The following is a 23,960-nucleotide window of genomic DNA, read 5'->3' on the forward strand; positions in this document are numbered from 1 at the left end:
AAAAAAGTTAAATCAGCCAGGCTGACTCTGTATATGAACCTGTAATAGATTTTGAAGTTCATATGAATTTTATTTTTCATAAATTTTATCACTCTGTTAAATTCAGAATCAGGAGTATAATAATAAGACGTAGCATTGTTTTTTTCTGTTTCATTTGTTATATTTCAGCCTGTCCTTGTGTAGCTTTGTGTTATACAAAATATCCATGTCTCTGGAGATAAAAACTGTTTCTGTCTTATACAGAACACCATGATGTTTCTCTTGTCAATGCTATGCAATCCACACGTCTTTTTGTGCTGAATAAGGTCGACATTATTCATATGCTTGCTTCTCTGTCCACGTTCCAGCCTCTTGACTCTGTGCTGCTGATTCTTTCCTCATCCTATATCTTGCACTAAAAAGTGGGGTGAGTGAGGTTTCCTTATAAGACACTAATGCAAAGTTTTTCTGTTATCTCTGCTTTTTACTTATATTTAAAGATAGTACTGTCAGCTCACAACACATTCTAGCAAAGTATGTACTTGTCCTTCGAACTTAGTTCGGAAAAAACTGGGTACAAATGGAATGACTACAAAATAATGAAGCTACTTCTCCTTTTTTAATTTACTAGAACAGTTTAAAAGTTTATATTTGTGTATGTTTCTCAGGCTTTGAACTCACAATTATTTGTATGAGCATATCTGTCTACCTGTCTACACTGTATGTGTATGTATGGATCCCAGTGATGCAATAATGCTAATAAAATGCAGAGTTACGTGTGTCTACTCTATAAAGCCTGAACCATGAAATAATTACCATATTTTTTTTAAACTGGAGTGTTTATTATGCCTTCTGATCAAATAAGTAAATAAGTATTAATTGGCATATATGAGTTAAAAACAACAACAACAACAACAACAGCTCATGTATCAAATATGATATACTTGGCGTTACGGAGCCAACAATGTTGTCGATGAAATTCTCAGCAGTCACTAGTGCCTACAATACCCAGAACCACCTGCTGCTCCAGCAAAGCTAGCGTACCGCACGTAAGTTACGCAACGTAGTTTCAAAGGTTGTATACATCAGTCGGGGTTCCCGTCCAGGAAATATGATGTGACTGTAAGTTAAGAAAGTTTTTTGTGCTTTTTGAACTTCAGAGTGACAATAAACCCTCCACAGGTAAGAGTTTCTGTGGCTCTAATAAATAAAATATGTATGTAAAATGTATATAAAAAGTGGGCCTGCTTTGTTCATGAAGTGAAACACAGCATTGACTAGTTAACAGTGCGGAGAACACGGCGCGGAAATGCATCGAAAATCATCGCTTGTGGATTTTAAAAAAGAAAACATAACCATAATAGCTAAATGACCGTCTTGGAAACAGTAGTTATCACTCCAGAATATCTGGAAAACACGATTTAGAGCTTTTTTTATGTGAAAAATATCCCACTTAAAAACTTTCTAAAAGCCAGTTGTTCGCTCTGAAGGTTATCAGAGCAGCCTAACTCTCTGTGAGTGTTTGTGAAATGTCAAAGAGTATCTTTGGGCACACTAGAGTTTCAGATTTGTGGATTAATTCAAGGTCCTGCTGGTTTTCGTTAATTTCTTTTCCTCTCATAAGTAAATAAAGCTTTCTTTTAATTAATCCATGGCAGTGTGTTATGTTACTGCATGTTAGTCACTTCTGTTTCCCCACATCTCAACTGGTCAAGCTGTTTCTCTCTGTTGTCCAGCAGATAAGAGCTGATAATCTGCTTTCACCACTCATCTCTTTCTCTTTGTTTCCAGGTACTTTCAGTCTGCCGTCATGAGCTCTTGATGCCTGTCTTGTTATAAGTAATCATGAGTGGTGCTGCGCTGGCTGTTGTGGTGGTGGTCGTTTTTTTCTTGGCCCTCTACCTCCTCCAGCGTTATGGAGATCTGTGGAAGCAGCAGAGGCTGGTCCTGTTTGGAACGCTGCTGTCCTGGTACCTCTGCTTCCTCATCGTCTTCATCCTACCACTTGATGTCAGCATGGTACTAGACATTAATTTCTTTATTAGTGTAACTTTATTTTTAGAGTCAGATTTTTATGTGCTTTTTCACTATTTTCACTGTACTTTTACATGTGTTTGCCTAACTGTGCAAACTCTACTCTTCTGCCAGACTGTCTACAATCAGTGCAATTCTAACATTACAAACAACACTACTCCTGCAACTCCAACGAACCCCAGTAGTAGGAGCGAGGCCAACTTCTCTCCTTTTCCATCTATGAGGTAAAGATGTTGTTTTGATTTATCAAAAATAGGGCCATAGTTTACTAACTCAGTATTCTTCCAGATTTGCTCCACCGCCATGCAGCATTATACACAACACAGCAGACAATCTGCTGATCTGCACATATCCACTTTGTCCGTGTTTGTTTAGCAAAGGAGCCAGCATTCCACGGGGATCTCATAATCTCATTTGCTCATCTTTCACATGACTTCTCCATGTATTTGATTGCTTTAAGCCCAAGTAAAGCCTTACAACTGAACAGACTTTATTCACTCAGTTCAAGTTGCTCTGCTGTTTTGTTTGGTGTTCTAAAACTGTTAAGAATCAATGTTTTTTTCTTATTTGTAATTCCCCTAGATGATATCAGTACTCATCATTTTTTTTTGTTACATACACTCACCGGCCACTTTATTAGTTACACCTAGTTAGCAATGGACTCCTTTAATTCTTTGGGGCATAGATTCAACAAGTCGCTCATATCACCACTGACATGATAGCATCACATAATTCCTGCAGGCAGCTGCACTTGCATGATTATGATTTCTCATTCCACCACATTCCGAAGGTGGTCAATGGAATTGAGATCTGGTGACTGTGGAGACCTTTTGTGATACTCCAGTAGGCTCTCGTGTTTAAACAATGCTCAGTTGATATTAAGGGGACGAAAGTCTGCCAAGAAAATATCTTCACAGCATTACACCACAGCCAGCAGCATCCTGAAGTGTTGATACCTGTTGGCATAAACAACATGTGCTTTCATGTTGTTTATGCCAAATTCACAAATGAGTAGTTATTCAACTTACTCTTGCCTTCCTATCAGATATTTGCGTGAACAAGCAAGTGTATCTAATACAGTGGCTGATCAGTGTCATCTCTCAGATTTCACCGTCACCCTGATACGATGGAGGTGAATTAAATTCCATTCGTGGCTCTCACAGCTTTGAGAAATACAGTTTTAGAATTCAGGAGTAATACTTCTTTACAAAAATGTTACCGCATTTAGTTCGTACATTGTTTTATTTTATTGGAGCTATTCTTTATTAGAAGTCTGTCATGAAATTTGGGGGCACTGAACCTTTTAGGGGCAATGAGTGATTTTGAAATGGCAACAAAATCCATACAGTGTATATTTTATGGATTCAAGGTGTGGTTGTGTTAAAGTTGTGATGATGTATCATGTGGCTTGTGAGCATTTAGCATTTTATACCTGGCTTCCAGTGTGCTTTTTTCTCTAATTCTTTAATCTTCTGTGTGCACTTTAGTCCACCAGGCAAGTGTGAGGAGCCTTGGACTTATATTCCAAATGAAACCCTCAGAGTGTTTTGGAGAGTTGTATACTGGACTTCTCAGTTTCTTACATGGTAAGATCCTCTTACTCATAAACATATGATAAATAAAGCGTCCCATGTTAGGAGTCAGGATGTCTAAGTGTTCCACCAGAGGGCACTCTCTATCCTCCCTGTTGGCAATAAGTGTATCGGATATCCCTGTGCTGGCGTTGGTTCTGGATCATCATAATTAATGTTGGTCTGGATTCATCATTGCATGTGACCAGTCACATTGTTGTGATGCCATAGTTTTGCGATGTGAAAACAGACCTGCCGATGTTCACTTAGGAAAAAAGGGTTATGGGGTCTGATCAGGCTTAGGCAGAGTGCAAATGAGTTGTCCACAAGTTGTTGTGACATTAAAACCAGATTGTTTTGAAAAAACACGTTATCATATTACCTTATATAGAGTCCGTAAACTCAATATTAAAAATGTTAAGGAAGTGTGTTTATCTTTAATGCGTCTCCAAAATATATTAGCTGATATTTTAAATTTTTAAATCAGCAATAATCGGTGAAAAAATTCCTATCTCAGTTGGGCTATAATTTGTTCATTTTTTTTTTTTTTTACACGCTAATTCATTCTACCTTAAGTTAAAAAATGTTTTGACTTTCCTTTTCTCTCTCTCTTTCTTTCTCTCTGTTCTCTGTGTGAGCGTGCAGGCTGCTGTTGCCCTTTATGCAGTCTTATGCACGCTCAGGAGCTTTCTCAGTGGTTGGAAAGATCAAAACAGCTTTAATTGAAAATGCACTTTATTATGGCACATACCTTCTCATCTTCATCGCTCTGCTCATCTATGTGGCTGTTCAGCTAAAGTGGAAACTGACCTGGTAAGTTGAGTTGGAACTGTATGCACTATGTTTCATGTGTGCTTTCTGGTTAGCATAATCAGCATAATCTATTTTCTTTCTTTTAAATCATGTAGGGCGGACCTCCAGACCATAGGGATTACAGCTGCCAACACCTGGGGACTCTTCCTCCTGGTCCTGTTGCTAGGTTATGGCTTGGTGGAAATCCCACGGTCTTATTGGCTGTCATCTTCCCACGATTACATGCTATCCAAGAGCTACTTCAAGGTAGCAAAGATGGCTAATGAGAAAGCAGAGGCAGATGAGAAACTTGCAGATGTCATGGAGGCAAGGGTTTACTTATAACAGAATAAAGAATAAACTGCAGCATAATAATTTTTTTCTTTACAAAAATAATCTGCTTTTTGTTTTTATCAGGAGGTTGCAGGCATCCATGCCTCTGTCAGGCAAAACCACTTTCTAAGAAAGTATGTGGACATAATTTTGACAAAGGTAAGAAATCAAACCAAATTCCACAAACAGTTTTTTTCCTCATGCGTACATTGTTGCATTTTCAGCTTGTACACTGGGCTCATTCGAGTGTCATTTCACTTCAGTGTCCCACAAAGTACCAAGAAGAGATGGGAATAAATGTGGAAATCTCTCGCGTGGACCAGAATGCCCCGCCCACCAAAAGAGTCCTAGTTAAACTTCATGAAAAAGTAATTAATTATTTTTAAAAGTGCACTGTGAATTTAAAAAAAATAAAGCAAAAAAATATGATTACACATTAAAATGCCTGTAAAAAGTGTTTGCCCATCTTTCCTGTATGTTTTGTATTTGCGTGTGTGTTTTCAGGTGGTCAGCGCAGTGCAGAGACACAATCAGACTCAGGTTCAGTGGTTTATCCTGTTAGAGCAGGCCTTTCATCTGGAAGATGTAGCAAAAAGCCGGAACAGCTCGCTCCGACACTTCACCCACAGCTTTCCTTTAGCACACCGTGGCTGGATCCGTAGGTTCATCTACACTCCAACTGTAGGTGAGTTCTTAGATTCCCAGATGGAGTATTAAAAGTAAAACTTATTATGGCATTGATGATATATCTAATACATCCTTAAAAAATGTTCTTGAATATCTGCCATAATAGAAAGTTGTGGTTTGTTTTCAGTTAGCAACACGATAATTTCTCTTTTTTGAACTTTTTGTCGTCTGGCAAGCAAAATGCAACTTTTAGGGACACTCGGTCTAATAATAAATTCTTCGTGGCAGTCATGTGCCTTTTTTTTGTATAACATAAATGTGAGTTTGCACTTACACACATATTTGTTTGTGTTTGTGTGTGTGTGTTCAGAGTGGTTTTGGGAGTGTGTGCTCAGACAGGGCCTCTGCAGGCTGCTGGCCGTCCTCCTGTGCTTACTGTCCGCTGCAGTAATCTGGTCTGAGTGCACCTTCTTCAGCACACACCCCGTCCTTTCTCTGTTTGCGGTCTTTATTCAGTTGGCTGAAAAATGGTACAACTATCATTGCATTGAGGTGAGTATGTATTAGTGCTGTTAGCGTTAATCTCGTTAAAATGACGTTACTACAAGGAGTAACTACAAGGAGTAACACAGTATTTTAATTTATTTAAAGTTTTTTTTTTTTCCTTTTTGCCAAAAAATTGGTGAAAGAAACAAAAGTTTGCCTTTCAAACACTTGGACTCCCACATTATTATTTTATTTAAAACCAACAGAAATCTGCTGTGAGCATAAACACGTTGGTTATTCTGTTCTCTTCGGTTCGAGTCTAACCTTCAAACGTGTTTCCTTTTTCTCTCCAACAGATGGTGTGCTTTGTCGTTATCCTGTTCATGTGCGTGTGCGTCTACTCCACAGTTTTCAGGATACGATTTTTCAACTACTATTACCTGGTGCCACATCACCAGACTGATGCTTACAGCCTGCTGTTCAGTGGCATGTATGTGCAGCATATTTACACTATAAGAGATGAAGTGAGTTGAAATGGAAAGTTAGTTAGTCAAACACATCTTTGCTTTTTGGTTTCATACCAGTGGAAGGATAGGTTACAGGTCAGACTTTCCAAACACGAAGCACAATTTAGTCTGATATGCTTAATGTGTGTTGTCCTAATTTTAATATTCTCTCTCTCTCTCTCTCTCTCTCTTTTTCCCTGTATGACTCAGGTTATTTTGTCGTCTCACTCCACCTTTATGCCTCAACTTTCTGGGAATGATTCACATGGACTCTGCCATCTCACACAAGGACAGAGTACAGACATCTTACACCTCTGTGGGTTCCACAAATTCACGTATCAACACACAGAGACATTTGTACCTGTAAATTAAATGTGTGTTTTTCTTTTCTTTATTTTTTTTATCAGATCATGGGCTCTATGCAGCTGCTGTCTTTTATATCAGATGGGTTCTACATCTATTATCCCATGCTGGTGTTGCTGCTGTGCTTTGCTACATATTGCAAGTAAAGTAACCAGCAATCTCTAACAACTTTTGCACATTCTTGTGTATTTTTCCCACCTGAAAATACTCCAATGGCTGATTTAAGATGTATAAGTACAGGTATAAACATGAGAACTAAGAAGTGTATATATTTAAAGAGAGCTATAAATAACAAGTTTTAATACTATTATTAGGGTAAGTAACATTGTTACAGTTTATCTCATAATAGAGTAAAAATCTGTCTTGTCTATAATCCTTGAAGTGTTGATGGTTTTGTGAGTCATAATGTGAAATATTGTATGAGTGTAAAACACTCTTTATTTAAATTATGCTTAAAAATAGCGTTTTCATTTTTTGTTGGACTCAGTGTTTGAAGTAGAGTTGATAGGACTTTAGCTTTTCTACTGAATTCTGCTTTTGTCCAGAATCTGTAGTGCAAACACATTTCCAAACACATTATTACGCCCTTTATTTTATACTACTTACCAATTTAATCCAGTGTGGTTAAAATCATCCCAGCTATACACTACCCACCTGTTTATCACTAAGTGGACCGTAGAAATTAGTTTTATACTTTGTATTACTCTGATACGCTTGAGATGAAGGTTAATTATGAGCAATAAAATGGCCATTTTGCCGAAGGAATCTGCTCTGAAAAACCCATCATGTTTTTGTCTTGAGTATAATAACTTATGTGTTACAGTATGTATGTCATTCATTTTGTTTTGTAGTCTGGGGTCTCGCTGTTTGAACCTCTTGGGCTTCCATCAGTACATCACTGATGATGATTTGACCTCTGACCTGGTGGATGAAGGCAGGGAACTCATCAAAAGAGGTAATTTGATCACAAGTTCAATCACTTACTGTTTCTGAAGTTTCTGTGCATCAGAGCAGTTTTAGCAGCTAAACATATCCAAATTTGTACAAATTTGTAACCTATGAAAAAGGTTTTTTTTAAACTGTATGTTTTATAATTTGTTCTTCTGTAGAAAGAAGGAAAAGACAAAGAGCTGAAGATGGAGAGAATCGAAGATGGGTAGATATTTTCTTTCTTTAGTCGCTCAAGACAAGAAAATCTATCCAGCCTATTGGCTCCCCGGTTCTACTGGTTTGTGTGTATAGTGTACCTACTTTGTTTTGTGCTTCAGGCGTGGAGGGAGCGGTGTGGTGTCGATCGGGCCACTGGGCGGAACAGAGCTGGTTACACTGAGTTAAAGGATAACCAGAAGGAGCCTGTAACAAAGATCAAGAAAAGTGGTAAGGCTCTTTCTCATATCATTACATCTATCTAATATTTTCTTCACACTTTTTTTTTTTATCGATATTTATCCACCTAACTTGCTGCTCATACAAGAAACTAAAAATCTATAATTTTAGACCTAGGGCACCCCACCCACATGAGATACATATCCATACAGGCTTTACAGCTTGCCTGGTTGGGTTTCTTTGGAAGAAGCACCACCCCTGTGTTCCCACAGGAAGTTATTCTTAGGTTTCTATGAACATGACACAAGTAAAAAGAACTTATCATACAGGAATCTATGCAAAAGACTGAACAAGTATGGCTTGTTTGGAAGTGCTGCCAGAAGAAAGCCTCTTCTCTCTAAAAACATGGCAGCATGGCTTTGGTTTACAAATTATTATCCAAAGACCGCAAGAAAACACCTCATACAAGTTATCAAGCATGGTGGTGCAGGTGTAATGATGTGGGCCTCAGGACCTGGGTACCTGTTGACCACAAACTGCTCTGTACAAAAAGTATTCTGGAGTTAAATGTGAGGCCATCTGTCTGACGGCTAAAGCTTGGTTGTAGCTTGGTAATGCAATAGGATAATGATTCCAAGCTGCAGCAACAAATCTACAGCAGAATGGCTGAAAAAAAAAAAAGAAATCAAAGTTTTGTAAAATTACAGTCAAATTCAAGATCTCAATCTGATTAAAATTATGTGGCGAGAACCTAATACGCTGCACATGAACAACTGCCTGCTTTACATCTATATATATTTCTACATATATAAATATCTAGCAGATGGTAGATAACGGTCATTTCTTTGCTGCACATGATTATTACGAAGAACATTTTTAGAGTTTTTAACATGTCACCACCTTTCCCCCTTTGTTTTGAATTACACCAAACATGGATTTTTGATGGATTATCATGATTTATATTGTAAATAAAATGGTTTTTATATCGTGCTTTTCTACTCTACTTAAGCACTCATTATACAACTTGTGTCATTCACCCAATCTACAGGTACGTTTTTTCTGTGAATGCATATGTCGAACTTACTAACCTTCCAATTAGTAGGTGACCTCTATCTCTGGAGCTATAGCCACCCCTTGTAGAAAAAGTCAATCTGCTTACTAGTGTTGTGCATCTTTTCTTCTCTGTATTCACAGTTGTAACATTTACCAGAAGAAACGAAAAGGCCGACGAGCAGCAGACGGGCTTATTGCAGGAAGACTCCAGTGATGACGAGTCGCCCAACAGAAGGTATAATGTCATTCAGTACCAAGAATATAGTTGATTAGTGTTAAAATGAATCTGAATAATATTGTGTTTTAAAAGAATGCTAACAGTCCCTCTCTGTCGCACTGTGTTACTGTGTTTAATGCTGTAGATCCACAGGAGGAAGTTACCTCACTCTGTCACCTCCAGTGAAGGGCGTGTTTGACGACGTGTGATGCACGAAGGACCTGGAGGGAAATCAAAAAGCTAATATGTGCTGTAAATAGAATAAATGATTCAAATGGAACATTTTCTGCAAAGGGAAGTCTGAATGCAGATAATTCACTCTTAAGAAAAAAAACGTAAAGATGTAAAATATAACTTTAATAAAGGGTTTTATATCAACAGCATAAATACAGGTGGTATTTATAGCGATCGGTAACTAGAAGGACTTCTTAACACATGTGTGTAAATGCGTGCTTGATATTGTTATGTTGTATAATAAAATTGGTGGATAATAGACCTCATAGTATGTGCATAGATTTTATATTTATTTAATTTGAAATTCAATTCTTGTGCCTAAAGCAAAATGTCAAAGAGAATATATCAAAAACATAAACATGTTTAAAGTTGTTTTCAACTGTATCTGCTAAATAGCATCATTTTCATGTGGTGCAGTCTCCAGGCATCTATTTATACAATTTAGAACTGTTCGACTGTTATTGTATAATTAAAACATAATGTTTTTGCGTGTACTTTATCTGCTGTTGGATTTTGAGTGACCTAAAATATATAAAGACATATACATCGTGAGGATTCTCTCTTACTGGTACGCTCATCAGAGCATGCAGGTTAAATGGGGAAGTAGTATTTCTGCCCCCTTTGGTGTCAGCAATGGTGTCAGACAGGGTGGGATTTTGTCTCCAATTTTATTTAATCTATATGTTGATGATCTGTCCATGCAGCTGAGAGCCTGTAACACTGGGTGTATATTAGGTAAAACACTGATAAATCATCTTATGTATGCAGATGACCTGGTTGTTTTTAGTCCAAGCAGTGCTGGGTTGCAGGATCTTCTTAATGTCTGTACTGAATATGGTGTGCAATATGACATAGAGTACAATGCTGCTAAAAGTGCTGTTTTGATATGTAGAACCAAGCAGGATAAACAGCTAAATTTCCCTTTGTTTAAACTGGCCCAAAAAACTCTTGAAGTTCATAAAAAGGTGAAATACCTCGGTCACTTTATTACTGAGGAAATGAATGATGATGATGACATTTACAGACAACGATGTAAGCTCTATGTGCAGGCAAATACTATTGCACGCAAATTCAGCTTTTGTTCACTTCCAGTTAAAGTGGCTTTGTTTAAAGCGTATTGCACACCGCTATATACTGCCCCCTTGTGGTCATCCTACAAACAATGTAGCATGCAGAAGCTGCATGTTGCATATAATGATGCGATGAGAATCCTTTGCAGGATACCTAGAAGTGGTAGTGCCAGTCAGATGTTTGTAGCTGTGGGTGTTTGGACTTTTAAAGCACTTTTAAGAAAGTTAATGTACAATTTTAGAGAACGACTGGATGGTTCAAGTAACAGTATAATTTTAGCACTTACAGATCCGACACTGAGTGGTTCCCGTTACTCATCCAGTCTGAGAAAGCACTGGTTAAAGTGTTTGTGTATTTATTGATTTATTTTAAGTAATTGTGTTTTATGTATATTATGGTTTTATATTTTTACAAATTTTTTACAAATGTTTTATATTTTTACTAATGTTTTATATACTTATTTATCTATATATAGATATATATGTGTGTGTGTGTGTGTGTGTGTGTGTTTCTGTCTTGTTTTTTATGGACATGAAGTCTGCTAATAAAGATTGAATTGAAATAAAGCAGCATCCCAAGATGTCCTTTATAGCCCTTTTTTCAAATGTCACCATGTTTATTTTACCACATGGCCTGAGGGTTGTTGTTTTTTTTCTTTTAAATAGATAATTATTGCAAGAGAATTGTTTGCAAATATATGGAGAGAGGTTTATACTGTAATTCCATGAGTGTACAGAGTTTTGTTTTTTGTTTTCGTTTTTTTACATGTATTTTTTGCAGCCCTCTGCATGTCCTAATGACAGAATTTGTCCAATATATCCATTATCCCTTTCAAACAGATTGCCTCTCTAACTCTTTCTCCACACCACTCAACCTGATCTGTTCTTCTCATCTACTCTTTTCTCATCCTGGTCACTCCCAGTTCGAGGATCTTCAGCTCTGCCACGTCCAGCTTGGGCGGCTGACTTTTGCTAGTGCAATGCATACCTCCACCTCTCCAGGCATTCTTCCACCTGCTCTAACAATAGAGCACAATGTTGTCTGCAAACATAAGTCCTGCCCATCATCACTAAAAACAAGAAAGGGCTCAGAGCTGAATCTCTGAGTCAGGCCCACCCTTAGTTTGAGCCCATCTGTCACTTCTACCACATAACTTACCACTGTCTCGCTGTCTTCATACATGTCCTGCACCATGCTCATATACTTCTTTACCACTCCTGACTTCCTCGTGGAGTACCAAAATTCCTCTCTTGAAACCCTATCGTAAGTGCTGAGAGAGTGCAACTTCTTATGACGCTCTCTATACATCTCCATCAACACTCTTAAGGCAAACATAGCACATGAAGCACACTGGCTTCATGCTATGGCTTATTACCTTTATTCTTCTGTAGTTAATACAGCTCTTCACATTATCCTTGTTCTTGAAGTACCGTGCAGTTCTCTATTCTTCAGGCATCCTCTGAAATTGAATTAAACAATCAGGTTAAAGTCCATTGCCCTCTCTCTCTGACTTCTCCATACCTCCACAGGTATGTCATCTGGACCTTTCCTGTTTCCATTCTCTTGATAGATCCTCTCATTTCCTCATTATTTCTCTGCACTTCCTGATCCACTAACTTAACTTCATCTGTTCCCCATTTCATTTTTTCTTCATCAGCTTCTCAAAATACTTCTCAACACACCATCTTACATCTCTTGTTGAAATATATACGTTGACTCCATATTTATGTTATAATTAGCCATAATCATAAAGTTTGTCAACTTGAAAAATCAATTAATGCAATCTGAATAAGACAAATGTTGTTTAATTTTAAAATATTAAATGTATTTTTTCCAAAAAAAAAAGATTCAAAAGAAGTCAAAAGACAAACGGGATAAAGAAGTAATATTAGTTTATTTCTTTTTTCTTCATGAAAATTGTCATTAAGTTTCAAAACCATTAAACCATAAAAAAGAAAGACAATGCACAAGAAAAAACAAAATTATACTAAAATGTAACTCAAAATAGACAGAGAAAGGAGCACTCTTCCTTGCATGACCAAAAAAACAACACCAGTTCTATGAGGTTAGAACGATGCCACCTTAAAATGAAACTGGAAAAAAATATTGAAACTGAAAAAAACAGAAACATAAAAAATTGAAACTGAAAAATTTTACAGTTTCAATTAATCTTTTATCACTATCAATTTTTTCACTTTCAATACAAAATTTTTCAGTACATTTATTTCATTTACAATATTTTTTTTTTTCAGTTTCAATATTTTTTTCAGTTTTATTTTAAGGTGGCATCGTTCTAACCCCATACAGTTCCCACTTAAATGATAAAAGTCACACTTCAGATCAGGCCCAAGAAAGAAAGAAAGAAAGGCTGGGTAGAGAAATCCCTATCCTGCTTACATTAGTTTATCTATAAATAATATAATATTTTATTGTTTAGTTTTTAATTAATGTTTTACATGTATTAATATTTTTAATATACCTACATTTATTATTTAAATCTTATTTAACATGATATGACACGTTAATGTTACAGATGCAGAGGACCGGTTGACCGTTGCCGGTGATGCCTTTCTAGGCACTTCGTAAAAAACAAATTCTTAGATCTTAAAGTAGCCTAGACTACCAGTCTCTCAGTATTTATTACTTGACAGCAGTCAAAAGCAAACTGTTTCGAAGCTGATATTGCAAAATACTTTAGGGTTTAGGGGGATTTCGTTGTCTATTAATTTATTTATGTGAAACTAAATATGATTTGTTTTTACAGCAATCCGAGGAAGTACTTGAACGTCTCAGTCATAGGCAGCAGGCAGAGCACACAGACTGAGCTGTCTGTGTGGCAATGATGGATACAAGCTAATCGTCCGACGTTGACGGTCTACGAAAGCTGTTAGAATATAAAACGAGGTGTCACTCCATATATCGCCTCACGGATTTGGCTCTGATTTCTGACAGGCAGACATATCCGGTAAGTAGGTTCGGCTGCTAGTTTTAGCTAAGCGACCTAAAAACGGTAACAGCAACTGTGAAGGAGCAGCGCTGCTAACAATGTTAGCGTTAGCTTGCAGCGTAGAGTTCCTTCGCTTCTTCTTTCAGCACTGGCCCAAATAAGAAGAAAATGTGGCCATTTCTTTACACGTTTATGTAGCTTTGTCACATATTTAATAAATAATATACATAAAAAAAATTCGAAGTTAGTATTTCTGCTTTCTCTTGACCTGAATTTGCCTAATCGATTATACGAAGGACCCATTTTTCTCGAGTTGTTCCGTGTTATCGCCACCGTCACGATACGGGTGGCTCTGATTTATACTGCCAAACACAACACAGGTATACCCTGGCTCCAGGCCTGTGTTGTGATTTAGTAGTACACATCAGATTTTTCTAACGTGATATTAAATTGAAGGTTAGCTGGTTGTTCGTTTTGTTACTAATTGCGCTGTCACATGTTAAACAGTTCTTTGCGCCTTTGCAATCCTTTGGTCATTTGATTGACTAAGGAGAATCACGGAGAATCACGGAAAGCAGGAATCCGCATCGACAGTATGTATTACAAACTAGGCAATACGGCACTTCGTCGGTGATGTGTAGTGCTGCTCTTTAGTATGTAGTTGTTGCATTTTAGCTCCCGTTGGTCCTTGGGAATGTCCTTCTAGCTTGTTTGTTTTTTCCCTTCCCCATTAAAAACATTTTAACTGAGTCACCACTTTTGAGCACATCTTTTTGCTGTCTGTGGTGCTGGGTATGTTTCAGTGTGACACCGTACAGGTGTGTAATATTTGTAAACATAACACCAAAGCTGTGTATGTGTTGTTTCCAACAGAATCACTCAACATACTGTTGTCTGTATGTATGTGCAAATAACATTTCCTGTGTAAGCTTTTTGTGTTTTTGCTGACACAAAAGCTGCAACAACCGACAGCGAGCTTTTTTTTTTTACATGTCTGCAACCAACTTGCAAAACCACCACCTTTTTGCCAGAAATGCACAGAAAATATGTGTTTAAAAGATGCAGTTAGAAAATAAAGTGTGGAGAAGTGTGCTAACCGTGGGCTACTTTGTGTGTTTTCAGTTGGTAGACAGCAATGGGTGGGCTGGGGAACGGGCGTCGTGGAGGAAGGTCACCGCCTCTTATGATTGCCGCTCTGATCGCCTGTATCTTGGTTCTGGGCTTTAACTACTGGGTGTCCAGCTCCCGCAACCTGGAGCTTCAGGTGGGTTAAAAAGTATTCAAACTCTTCCTCATTTCTTATTTCTTTTGCATAATTATCATGCTTACAGGTTTAAAAAAATTTTTTGTTTTTACGTCTTTCTCTAATAGTACTTACTTTGATGTTGCGTTACATGTGTTTTATTTTACCAATATAAATGTGCCAAGAACTGTTCTCGCTTACTGACTTAAAAGAAAATATAAATACTGTCATAATTTGGAGACCTGTGTGACCTTGTAATGATTGCACCAATTCTAACTTTATTCTTTTTTTCTTTCACAATCACCATTCACACATAACTTTGAAAAGGAGTGTCTCCTTTCTTGTAAAATACCTAGAAGTTAGGCAAGGTTTATACTACCTTGCCCTAACTGAAGCAAGTGAGACCTGCAGTTCTTTAGATGTTGTTCTGGGTTCCTTTATGACCTCCTGGATGAACTTTAAGGCGCTCTTGGTGTAATGTTGGTAGGCTGGCCACTCCTGGGAAGGTTCACCACTGTTCCAGGTTTTCTTCAATTGTGAAAAATGGCTCTCACAGTGTTTCACTTAGACGTGGCTTTGTAACACTTTTCAGACTGATAGATGTAAGTGACTCAACTCCATTGAGAGTTTTTGAGTTTTCTTTAGATTGCGACATGATGTGTTGCTGCTTGAGATATTTTAGCCTACTTCCCTTTGTCAGATAGGTTTTATTTTTTTCAGTCCAGTTTTTATTGTTGTTTAATATATTGCATTAAATGGCAAGAAATTCAGAAATTTCTGTCAAATAAGGTTAGAAAGACTCCTGTTTTAGCTTATTAGACACAGAAAATAAGGTAACACATGCATGTGTAACTATATATATCTGTATGCATAGTTAACCCTTAAAGACTCATTCTGAACCAGGAAGTTTCTGTCATTTTGTTCTCTTCATATGGATGTTATCATGACCCATGACAAATTCTAAATAAGTGGCCTATATAAAAAGCAGTAACGTGATACTGATCTTGCTGCATGTGACACAGACTAAACTGTATGAGCTGGAGGGCCAGGTGCGACGTGGAGCAGCAGAGCGAGGAGCAGACGAGATGAAGAAGAAGGAGTTCGAGCAGGAGATCCAGAAACAAAAGGATCAGATCAGCAACATACAAAGTCTCTATAAGAGACAGTTGGAGGGAGCTGAGAACACCTGCAGCCAACACAAGGTGCATACAAACAAAACTGGTGACAAAAAACCTTTATGTGCACAAACGCTACCTCAGAGGTGCTGTCTATCAGCTCTTGTCACAAGGGAATCTATGGGCAATAAACACACTTTTCTGACTTACTCACTGTTGCGGTTCACACCAAATAAACAACTTATCAGGGAAAATTTTCATATGAACTATAAATAAGTGTGATAAGTGAGTATTGACATGCGTTGTGTGTTTGTGTTTAGGCCACACTGCAGCAGAACATTTCCTCCAGTGCAAAAACCATACAGGAGCTCAAAGGTAACGTAATGTTTAGCTTGTTGTAAGTGTTGCTTTGACTTAGCAACCATCACATGGCCGCTGAAAAACTGTGCACTTAATTTCATGTATGTGTTTGTGTGTACTGTAGGTCAGCTGAATCGGCTGAATGATGCTCTGGGGAAACTTGAGAAAGATCTGCAGAGTTGCCAAGGCAACATCAACACCCTTAATAACAAACTTATGTATGACATGTAAGAAAATGATTCATTATTATTATTTATTATTATTATTATCATTATTTTGTGCAGAGTTATATTTGTCGTTTGTAAAGAAAGTATGATCACTGTACATGCCACTATAATATGCTACTGTTTACCGTCTGTTTGTTGTGCATATAGGACCCAGTGTAACGCCCAGGTGCTGTCCCAGAAAGAGCTGTGCGATGAGAGAGTGGCTGCCGCTAAACTTGAAGCTGACAAGAAAATGCAGAAGCTCATCCATACACCTGTCTCCTCACAGGTGGGTTTGGCTTTCCTGTTTAGCAGTGAAGCATGTGAAAGGATGCAAAGTCATTAGTCTTTCCATATGATTGAGACTTGGGCCGAGGGGTGGAGCTGATTTTTTTTTTTTTTTTTTTTTTTGTCACCAACCCCGTTTATGTTAATCAGGACAAAGCAAAATCTTAATGTCTGAAAACATTTTCCTACTATACATGATTATCGTCACTACTGTTTTTACATGCAAATGGGGAAATTGACTTCCTTTTGCTCGTGTTTGTTTGCGGATCCAGGCAAAAAAAAAAAAAAAAAAAAAAACCCTTATATTTCTGCATGGCAGGAGCTATGGAGCTGTGACACAGCATTTTATATTCATTTCTTAGCAGGAAAATGTTGGAGGAGTGGAAATCAACAAATCAGTCAAGGCCCTGTCTGATGGAATTCCAGCAACTGCTTCAAGCCAAACACCAAGTCTCTCTCAACTGAAAGGAAATAAAGTTCATGAACTACTGACAAATGAAATCATGGTGGATATAGGTAAGACAAAAAACATAAATAGTCTGCTTTACTGAAATATACACTTGTACATATTGCGTGTCTAAGCACACTAGTCATAGTTAGTGGACAACCTCACATTGCACTTGCTTTTGTTATTTTCTTGTCTAGTTCCCAGCGCTCCAGTGGAGCAGCCTACATCAAAGGATCTCTCCAAAGCAGGGCCAAAGTCTGTTCCCTCAGCTGCTGCATTGAAACAGGAAGACAAACAGCCACAAGAGGGAGCTGACAAAGCAGATGAGGTGGAAGGAGAGACTGGTAAACTTGTGGAGAATAATCTGACTGAAGACAAAGAGAATGAGGCGATGAATGCTCATGAAGAAGATCCTCAGATAGAAGGTAAAGAATTTGGGTAGTCACACACATTTAATGTATTAGCAGCTGTGTTTTCCTGCCTGGCAATCACACGTCCTGTTGTTTAGCGGAAAGACTTTACCACAAGGCCCAAACCAGTACTAACTGGTGGTGGTCAGAGGGCCCGGTGGCGCCAGTGTCCGGCAGCCTCGCCTCTGTCAGTGCGCCCCAGGGTGGCTGTGGCTACAATGTAGCTTGCCATCACCAGTGTGTGAATGTGTGTGTGTAAGGGGTGGATGACTGAATGTGTAAAGCGCTTTGGGGTCCTTAGGGACTAGTAAAGCGCTATACAAATACAGGCCATTTACCATTTACTTCTTCTTACTGTTTTTAAAATTTAAAAACTCTTCAGTTTAAGTGGACAGAACCTTGTTGTTATGTAACAGCGTATTTATTAGAGGTATTTTTTTTAAAACTTCTTCCTATAGTGTCACATTATTGGTGCTGATCACTCCACAAAAGCTGCTGTACATGTGCACATGTATGCAAGCAACAGTGTTATTATTGTTTTGCATTTTCTAATTATGATTTTATTATTTCATTTTGACTTTGAATTTCAGTTAGCATCCAGAGTTGATTTTCTTATTTCAGTTTAGTTTTTAACTGTTTGAAAATGTTTAGTTTCTGTGTTAGCTTTAGTCTTTTATTTATTAGTCTATGGAGGGAATATGTTAGAGACAAAATTCAGGAAAATCAGTTCATTTAAATGTTTTTCAAACGTGTGTTTTTTGGTTTTTTGTTATTTGAGTTAACTATAATGTTTTTTCACATCTAGTTTTAGTTTTTAAGATTAGTTTTAGTTAACGATAATAATTTCTTTTGCTAATATATTTATAACTTGGAGTGTGTGTGAGAAAACCTGCCAGCATGTTTTACCGTCAACCTTATTGACTGAGTAGCAAGAGATTATCTTTCTATAGATTTTAGGCTATTCTTACAGACTTTTTAGCAAAAACAATGCGCTTGTTTTATATGGTTATATTTTGACATCTTTTATACCTTTTTTTTTTTAATGTATTTTATCCTATCTGTGATTTGTTCTTTCAGAAGCAGACCCTGGAATGGAAGGGATGCTGATTGGTCGAGGAAAGGCTGATGAAACTCAAGATGGTCAGAAACTTCAGGAACCAGAAGAGTACGACGCAGATGAACAAGTCGTGGGTGGAGAAGATTTAGAAAAACCACAGGAGAACAAACAGGATGAAAATATAGGTATGTGTGTCAAATAGAATTTAGCTGCGAAGCATTTAGAGAGTGAGGACATTCTGGTCTCGACAGGCTTCATGTCAGTAGGAAGGACGATTCTGAATGCCAGAGATAACCACTGTCCTTCAATCAAACTTTATCGTATAGTCCTTGGTAATCCTAGTAGAAATTTTTATGCAAAGTAAAAATGTCATATCGCAATATAATCACTATAGCTACAGAACAAGCACAGGCAAGAGCTGCATGTCAGCCTTCCCTGGTGATTTAGTAACTAATAAGGAAGCTACTTCAACTACTTTTACTAAAGCACAGTACTTTACAAATATGAAAAAAAAAAAAAAAAAAAAAAGTGGAAACAGTACGCATTGTTTCATCATTTGAGGCAAAATGCACTTTTGAGTACAACCAAGAAGGAGAAGTAGCAGTTGGTGATGTGGAAGAGCAAAGACTGGATGTGCTCACACACGGAGAAAGCAGGCCTGTAAGCAACTTGCTAAAAAAGCCTGAGTCAAGATACAACATTCCAGTTAGAAAATATTTTCTATTTTCTATATTTTTTCCTTTTTTATACAATACTGTGCTGCTACTGAAGAGTTATGGCGCTTTAGTTATTGTCAGACAGAAGTATTATGCTGTTATTTTTTACTTTAAATTTCTGGAGAAAATACGCCTTCTGAAGTGTCACTGGATATAATCCTCCATGCCAAGCTGCAGGCATCAAAGCGTTGTTCAGTATTTTTATTTTATTTATGTATTTATTTTGTTATTAGATATTTTTTTTCCAATATCATGATGTGACTTTGAGGCCATATTGGCCAGTAATAGTAGTGATCATTACAAAAATAAATGTACGTTGTCATTTTACAAAGTTCTTGTTTCTTTTTAATAACCATGTTGTACTTGTTGGTAGACAAGGTCATGGAGGATGAACTGGCTGACTACAATGGAGATGATGAGAATGAAGGGGAGTTTGAAGCAGACAAACAAGCTGAGCTAGCTCAAAACTAAGGTATACACTCGGACACACACACTGTTGTCTTGCTCCGTGGCATTCACATACTGTATCATTCTTCAGGTCGTGATGAAAAAAACACTGACTCAACACGATATGCAGTGTAATTGTTGAAATAATGTCCAGTGTCCAATGTTCAGAGGAATCTGAATGTGATTTTCTTCATGTTTACTTAATTTTATCAGTTTAACGACTATTTAGCATCCACCCGTTCTGCATTATTCCACTGCAAATTACAAAGATGAGACATCTGGAGTTATTGATCTGGCCTTCCTTAAGGGTTTTTAACCTAATGATGGACTACTTCACTTGCTTCAGCATCTGTATGAACCTCATATTTAGAGTTAAAGTTGAACAGTTACCATATCCAAGTTCAACACTTAGAATAAACTCATATCTGCTTAATTATTTGTGGAATAACAAGGAAACTGGCGTCACCAGGCCCTGAAGCTGCTAATCAGCCAATCGTCCAGTTGCTTTTCAGCCTTTAAAAATGAGAGATGATGTATAAAAATGACTGTATGTTCTGAACAGTTCACAGTACTTTTGTTAAACTTGAATTAAAGCTGAAGGTCTGCATATTAACTTCTGGGCAAAACTGTACATGTCAAAAAGTTCAGCAAGTGAGAGATAATTATTTTTAAAAAGACAACCCCCTGCATCCCGACTGAGCTCAGCAGAATCAGGAAAGCAGCCAGCAACAAAGCAGAGAAAATATGATACAGTTCTATGTAAATATCCTGTGGTGATGAGTGTAGGAGATGGCCAGGCTGGAGCCAGGTCCAGTCATTTTAACGCAGAAACAAAAACATGAATAAACATAAAAAGGAAAAGCTACACTTGGGAACTAACCTCTCATACAGCAGCATGTAGTAATAAATTAGTAAATAAGTACCAAGATAGAACGCAGTGAACATGAAAAGCTCAGTACATCATGCACACAGAAGTACAGACAGTTAAGGAAACAGTTGGCACATTCGCTCACTGATATTTTGCATCTTTTCCTGAATGTATTTTTGTTGCAGGGCACAGCTTGAGAAGGATGCTGGATATCAGATTGGGCAAACAGGATCTGGTTTACATCTAAGCCAACAATGCTGTACTGGTTCAAGCAGCTCGGGGGAAAATAAACATCAAATAGAAGTCACTGTACAAAAAACTGGTTAAAAGTAGCTTCCTGGATGATCTTTCTTTTATCATTTAGTTTGATATTTTCTTATCATCTACTATGTAACTCAAGACGTCTCAAGACTGTCGACTTGGAAAAACTGAATACCTGGAATGCAAACATTGTAATGACGTGTTGACTTTCACTGTTTGTCTAGTTTTCAGTGGTTTTAAGGTTTTAAAAGCTGCAACAAGTTTAAAGATCTGAGTAATTTCTGTGACAGAATTGCTCCATCTGGCCGCCATTCTACAAGATTCAACAGCACGTTGAACAAAGCCTTAACTCACTCATAGAAATGATTTTGACTTCCGGGTCAGAGGTCAAGATATGCTAATAGTTATGTTAGTTCTAAAGCGCCATTATCAAACTGTTCAGAGCTGCATTTTCAATCACAGCGTGTGATAATGTCAAACGTGTGCAGTGTTTTTGGTTGAGTTTTAAATTATAATGAAATGGAATAGCTGGAAAATGCTGACATGTAGTACATTCTTTACCTGATCATAGGTTAACATTTGACCGTCTTTGGTCTGCGGGGCTAAATGGACTGTGCATTATGTCTGTAAGTGGGGGGGGGGTCTGACAATTGCTGTTACATTATGAAGGGCATTTCCTTGGAGCAGGGATGGCACCTCAAGCTTTATTTCTCCTGCACTAATTTGAAAGCAGTTAGGCAAATGTCAAGTAATGTTAGCTAGATGTCAGGTGTAATTATATGCAGATTATTTTCTGCCTTTTGCTTTATGCCGGTTCGTCTGCGCTCTGCTCTCTATAGAAAAATTGACTAAAGAGCTGCAATTATAGGCAGTGTTAGAAGTGTAATCACTGTAATTTTCATAACACCGTGATTATCATTGCAAGTATCCCGACGCGTGCAGTGCAAATTTCTCTTCCTAGGCTACTTTTCATTTGCCAATTTGAATTGTTTTTTTCTTTGGGTGGTTAAAGTACAGTAGGTTTCTAACGCAGTGACGTTCATCTGCCTGGTGTGACGATGGGTTTGACTGCTGGTGTTATTCAACCCACAGAAACTTCTATTTTCAATTCAAGCACCTAAAATGTCCTGTACCATCATTTTGTTCTGTTGATTTTAAAGCACACGATCTGTCTTTTGGTAGAAAGTGTGCAGCCGCCAAATAAATGTGGTCTTCACTTTACACTTAAACGCATTAGCTTCAGTGCAGAAGCACAGACACAATATATGTAGAGGAATGTATTAGTTGTGGATGTTTCTCAAGCTCTGAAGCACACACAGGTAAACTAAAAGCTTCTTGGATACAAAAACATTGTTCAGGTGTCATAGATGGAGTTTGTCTACTGTATAATTTTCTGTCTAAAATCAGTTACATGATTTCTTGAAATGACTGAAATGTTAAAAAAATGTTGTGTCATTATGAAATTCTTGACCTAATAAGAAGTTGCAGAGCCTGGGAAGCAACTGTTCATTTCAAATTCTAGTTTAAGTAGCTTTGTTCCTTTTAGCAACACGGACTAAGAGATGATAGTCGATAGGCAGCAGCACTGTCTCATGCTTGAACATCAGTCAACATCACTCCTGCAGCAGCACTCCTCAAAACTAATCAATGCAATTTTGCTGCCTTGTTGTCTCCCTTTTGGCCCGTCTGCAGGGAACTTATGTTACAGATTTTTTATTTTTTTTTTGATTGTGTTATTTTGTTTATGTTTTTTATTGTTTGTGTCAGTGTCTAACTTTGCAATCCTTGATAACTACTGCATTGTTTTCAGGAAGTTTTGTTTACTGAACTCAAAAGTATGTGTAGCCCGAGAGAGAATGTTTTATGATTTTTATTAATTAGATTAACTTTTATTAAAATTTGATTTGTTGAAATTTGCATTTTATTTTATTCTGAACTGCTGAACAAATTTGTGAAAGATTTTAAAAAAAATCATAGCCTTTATTGACAATAAAAATGTTTTTATTTCCTCTATCGATACATTTTCATGAGGGAGTAAGGTAATATGTCACAAAGCTCAAATCATCTGAAAGTTTACAGGTGTAAATCCTTCAGTAAAAATGATCAGCTCTTTACAGGCTTCCATTTTCCCTGTTTCATTCAAAAGTGCTCTAATCACACCGCTACTCAACAAAAAGAACTCATTATAAACCTATTTCTAATCTTTCTTTCCTCAGCAAAATATTTGAAAAAATGTTCATAAAAAAATGAATGAATACCTTTAGATAAGTACCAGTCAGGTTTCAGAACTAATCACAGCACAGAAACAGCTCTTATTTAAGGCTTGAAGATCGAGAATGATTCACGGAGCGTTTTAGTCGTAACTTCTCAGTCTCACTGCTGCCTTCAACACTGCTCATCAAAATATTTTAACTCAAAGGCCTCATGATTGCGTTTGTTTAACAGGCTAGGTTCTCAAATTGTAAGACTGATGTTTATGTGCTTCAATTAGTAGTTTTAGACGTGCAGAAATAAAAATTTACGCAGGGGTACCTCAAGCTGCTGTCCTTGGTCCACTGCTCTTTAACCTTTACATAACATTTACAAAGGTTGGTTTATACATTTAGCTGGAGTTCACCTCATGCAGTGTGGCAGACTTGAAGAATGTGTCCCAACTTGTGTCTCCGTCAGGACAGTTGTGTCTGCAGATCTGGGTGAAGCTGCAGAAGAGCTTTGGAGAAAACTTCACTGTAAACATACACATTTAGTTACAGGTTTAAGCTAGTGGAAAAAAAACAAACAGATGCAATAAGCTTATTTAACCTCCTAGGACCTGCCGTCCACATATGTGGACATCACATTTTGGGTTATTTAGACCAAAATACTCAATTTTGCTCTACATGGGCCTGATATCCACTTACAAGGACATTATACTGCTACTGTTCTATCAAAATTTTAAATGAATATCCTCATTTGTGGCTCTCATTTTTCTTAAAAACAAAAATAAGGTAAAAAAAATTCTT

General features: G+C 37.4%; 2 protein-coding genes across 7 annotated transcripts; both read left to right on the forward strand.

Moving 5' to 3' along the window:
* Positions 1-1,026: 1,026 nt before the first annotated feature.
* Positions 1,027-10,015, forward strand: LOC100691902 (LMBR1 domain-containing protein 2-B). 2 transcript variants are annotated; one of them, XM_003446111.4, is made up of 18 exons: positions 1,027-1,101; positions 1,771-1,998; positions 2,128-2,237; positions 3,501-3,599; positions 4,230-4,397; positions 4,493-4,703; positions 4,794-4,868; positions 4,973-5,077; positions 5,214-5,394; positions 5,707-5,888; positions 6,179-6,312; positions 6,539-6,644; positions 6,736-6,833; positions 7,543-7,646; positions 7,801-7,847; positions 7,960-8,068; positions 9,212-9,305; positions 9,433-10,015. In XM_003446111.4, exons 2-18 carry the CDS (start codon positions 1,825-1,827, stop codon positions 9,494-9,496), a joined length of 2,061 nt encoding a protein of 686 aa, XP_003446159.1. In that variant the 5' UTR covers positions 1,027-1,101; positions 1,771-1,824; the 3' UTR covers positions 9,497-10,015. The 2 variants fall into 2 exon arrangements, with proteins under 2 accessions (XP_003446159.1, XP_005452108.1); XM_005452051.4 differs by having other exon boundaries at positions 1,028-1,161.
* A 3,356-nt stretch (positions 10,016-13,371) lies between these two features.
* golm1 (golgi membrane protein 1) lies at positions 13,372-22,871 on the forward strand. 5 transcript variants are annotated; one of them, XM_025896941.1, is made up of 11 exons: positions 13,372-13,557; positions 14,662-14,803; positions 15,805-15,984; positions 16,218-16,272; positions 16,382-16,475; positions 16,632-16,752; positions 17,117-17,267; positions 17,397-17,624; positions 18,687-18,851; positions 19,753-19,854; positions 20,883-22,871. In XM_025896941.1, exons 2-10 carry the CDS (start codon positions 14,675-14,677, stop codon positions 19,851-19,853), a joined length of 1,224 nt encoding a protein of 407 aa, XP_025752726.1. In that variant the 5' UTR covers positions 13,372-13,557; positions 14,662-14,674; the 3' UTR covers position 19,854; positions 20,883-22,871. The 5 variants fall into 5 exon arrangements, with proteins under 5 accessions (XP_025752726.1, XP_025752725.1, XP_025752723.1 ...); XM_025896940.1 differs by having other exon boundaries at positions 13,373-13,557; positions 17,114-17,267; XM_025896938.1 differs by having other exon boundaries at positions 13,374-13,557; positions 16,382-16,484; positions 17,114-17,267.
* The last annotated feature ends 1,089 nt before the right edge of the window (positions 22,872-23,960 follow it).

This window comes from Oreochromis niloticus, linkage group LG12, assembly GCF_001858045.2.
Source record: "Oreochromis niloticus isolate F11D_XX linkage group LG12, O_niloticus_UMD_NMBU, whole genome shotgun sequence".
Classification (NCBI taxonomy): domain Eukaryota; kingdom Metazoa; phylum Chordata; class Actinopteri; order Cichliformes; family Cichlidae; genus Oreochromis; species Oreochromis niloticus.

Bases quoted from the DNA above. Each gene is read 5' to 3' on its own strand.
- LOC100691902 (XM_003446111.4), top strand. From the start codon at position 1,825: ATGAGTGGTGCTGCGCTGGCTGTTGTGGTGGTGGTCGTTTTTTTCTTG. The intron at 2,238-3,500 runs GTAAAGATGTTG...TGTGCACTTTAG, and splicing joins TCTCCTTTTCCATCTATGAG to TCCACCAGGCAAGTGTGAGG. The intron at 8,069-9,211 runs GTAAGGCTCTTT...CTGTATTCACAG, and splicing joins AACAAAGATCAAGAAAAGTG to TTGTAACATTTACCAGAAGA.
- golm1 (XM_025896938.1), top strand. From the start codon at position 14,675: ATGGGTGGGCTGGGGAACGGGCGTCGTGGAGGAAGGTCACCGCCTCTT. The intron at 15,985-16,217 runs GTGCATACAAAC...GTTTGTGTTTAG, and splicing joins ACACCTGCAGCCAACACAAG to GCCACACTGCAGCAGAACAT. The intron at 16,753-17,113 runs GTGGGTTTGGCT...TTCATTTCTTAG, and splicing joins ATACACCTGTCTCCTCACAG to CAGGAAAATGTTGGAGGAGT.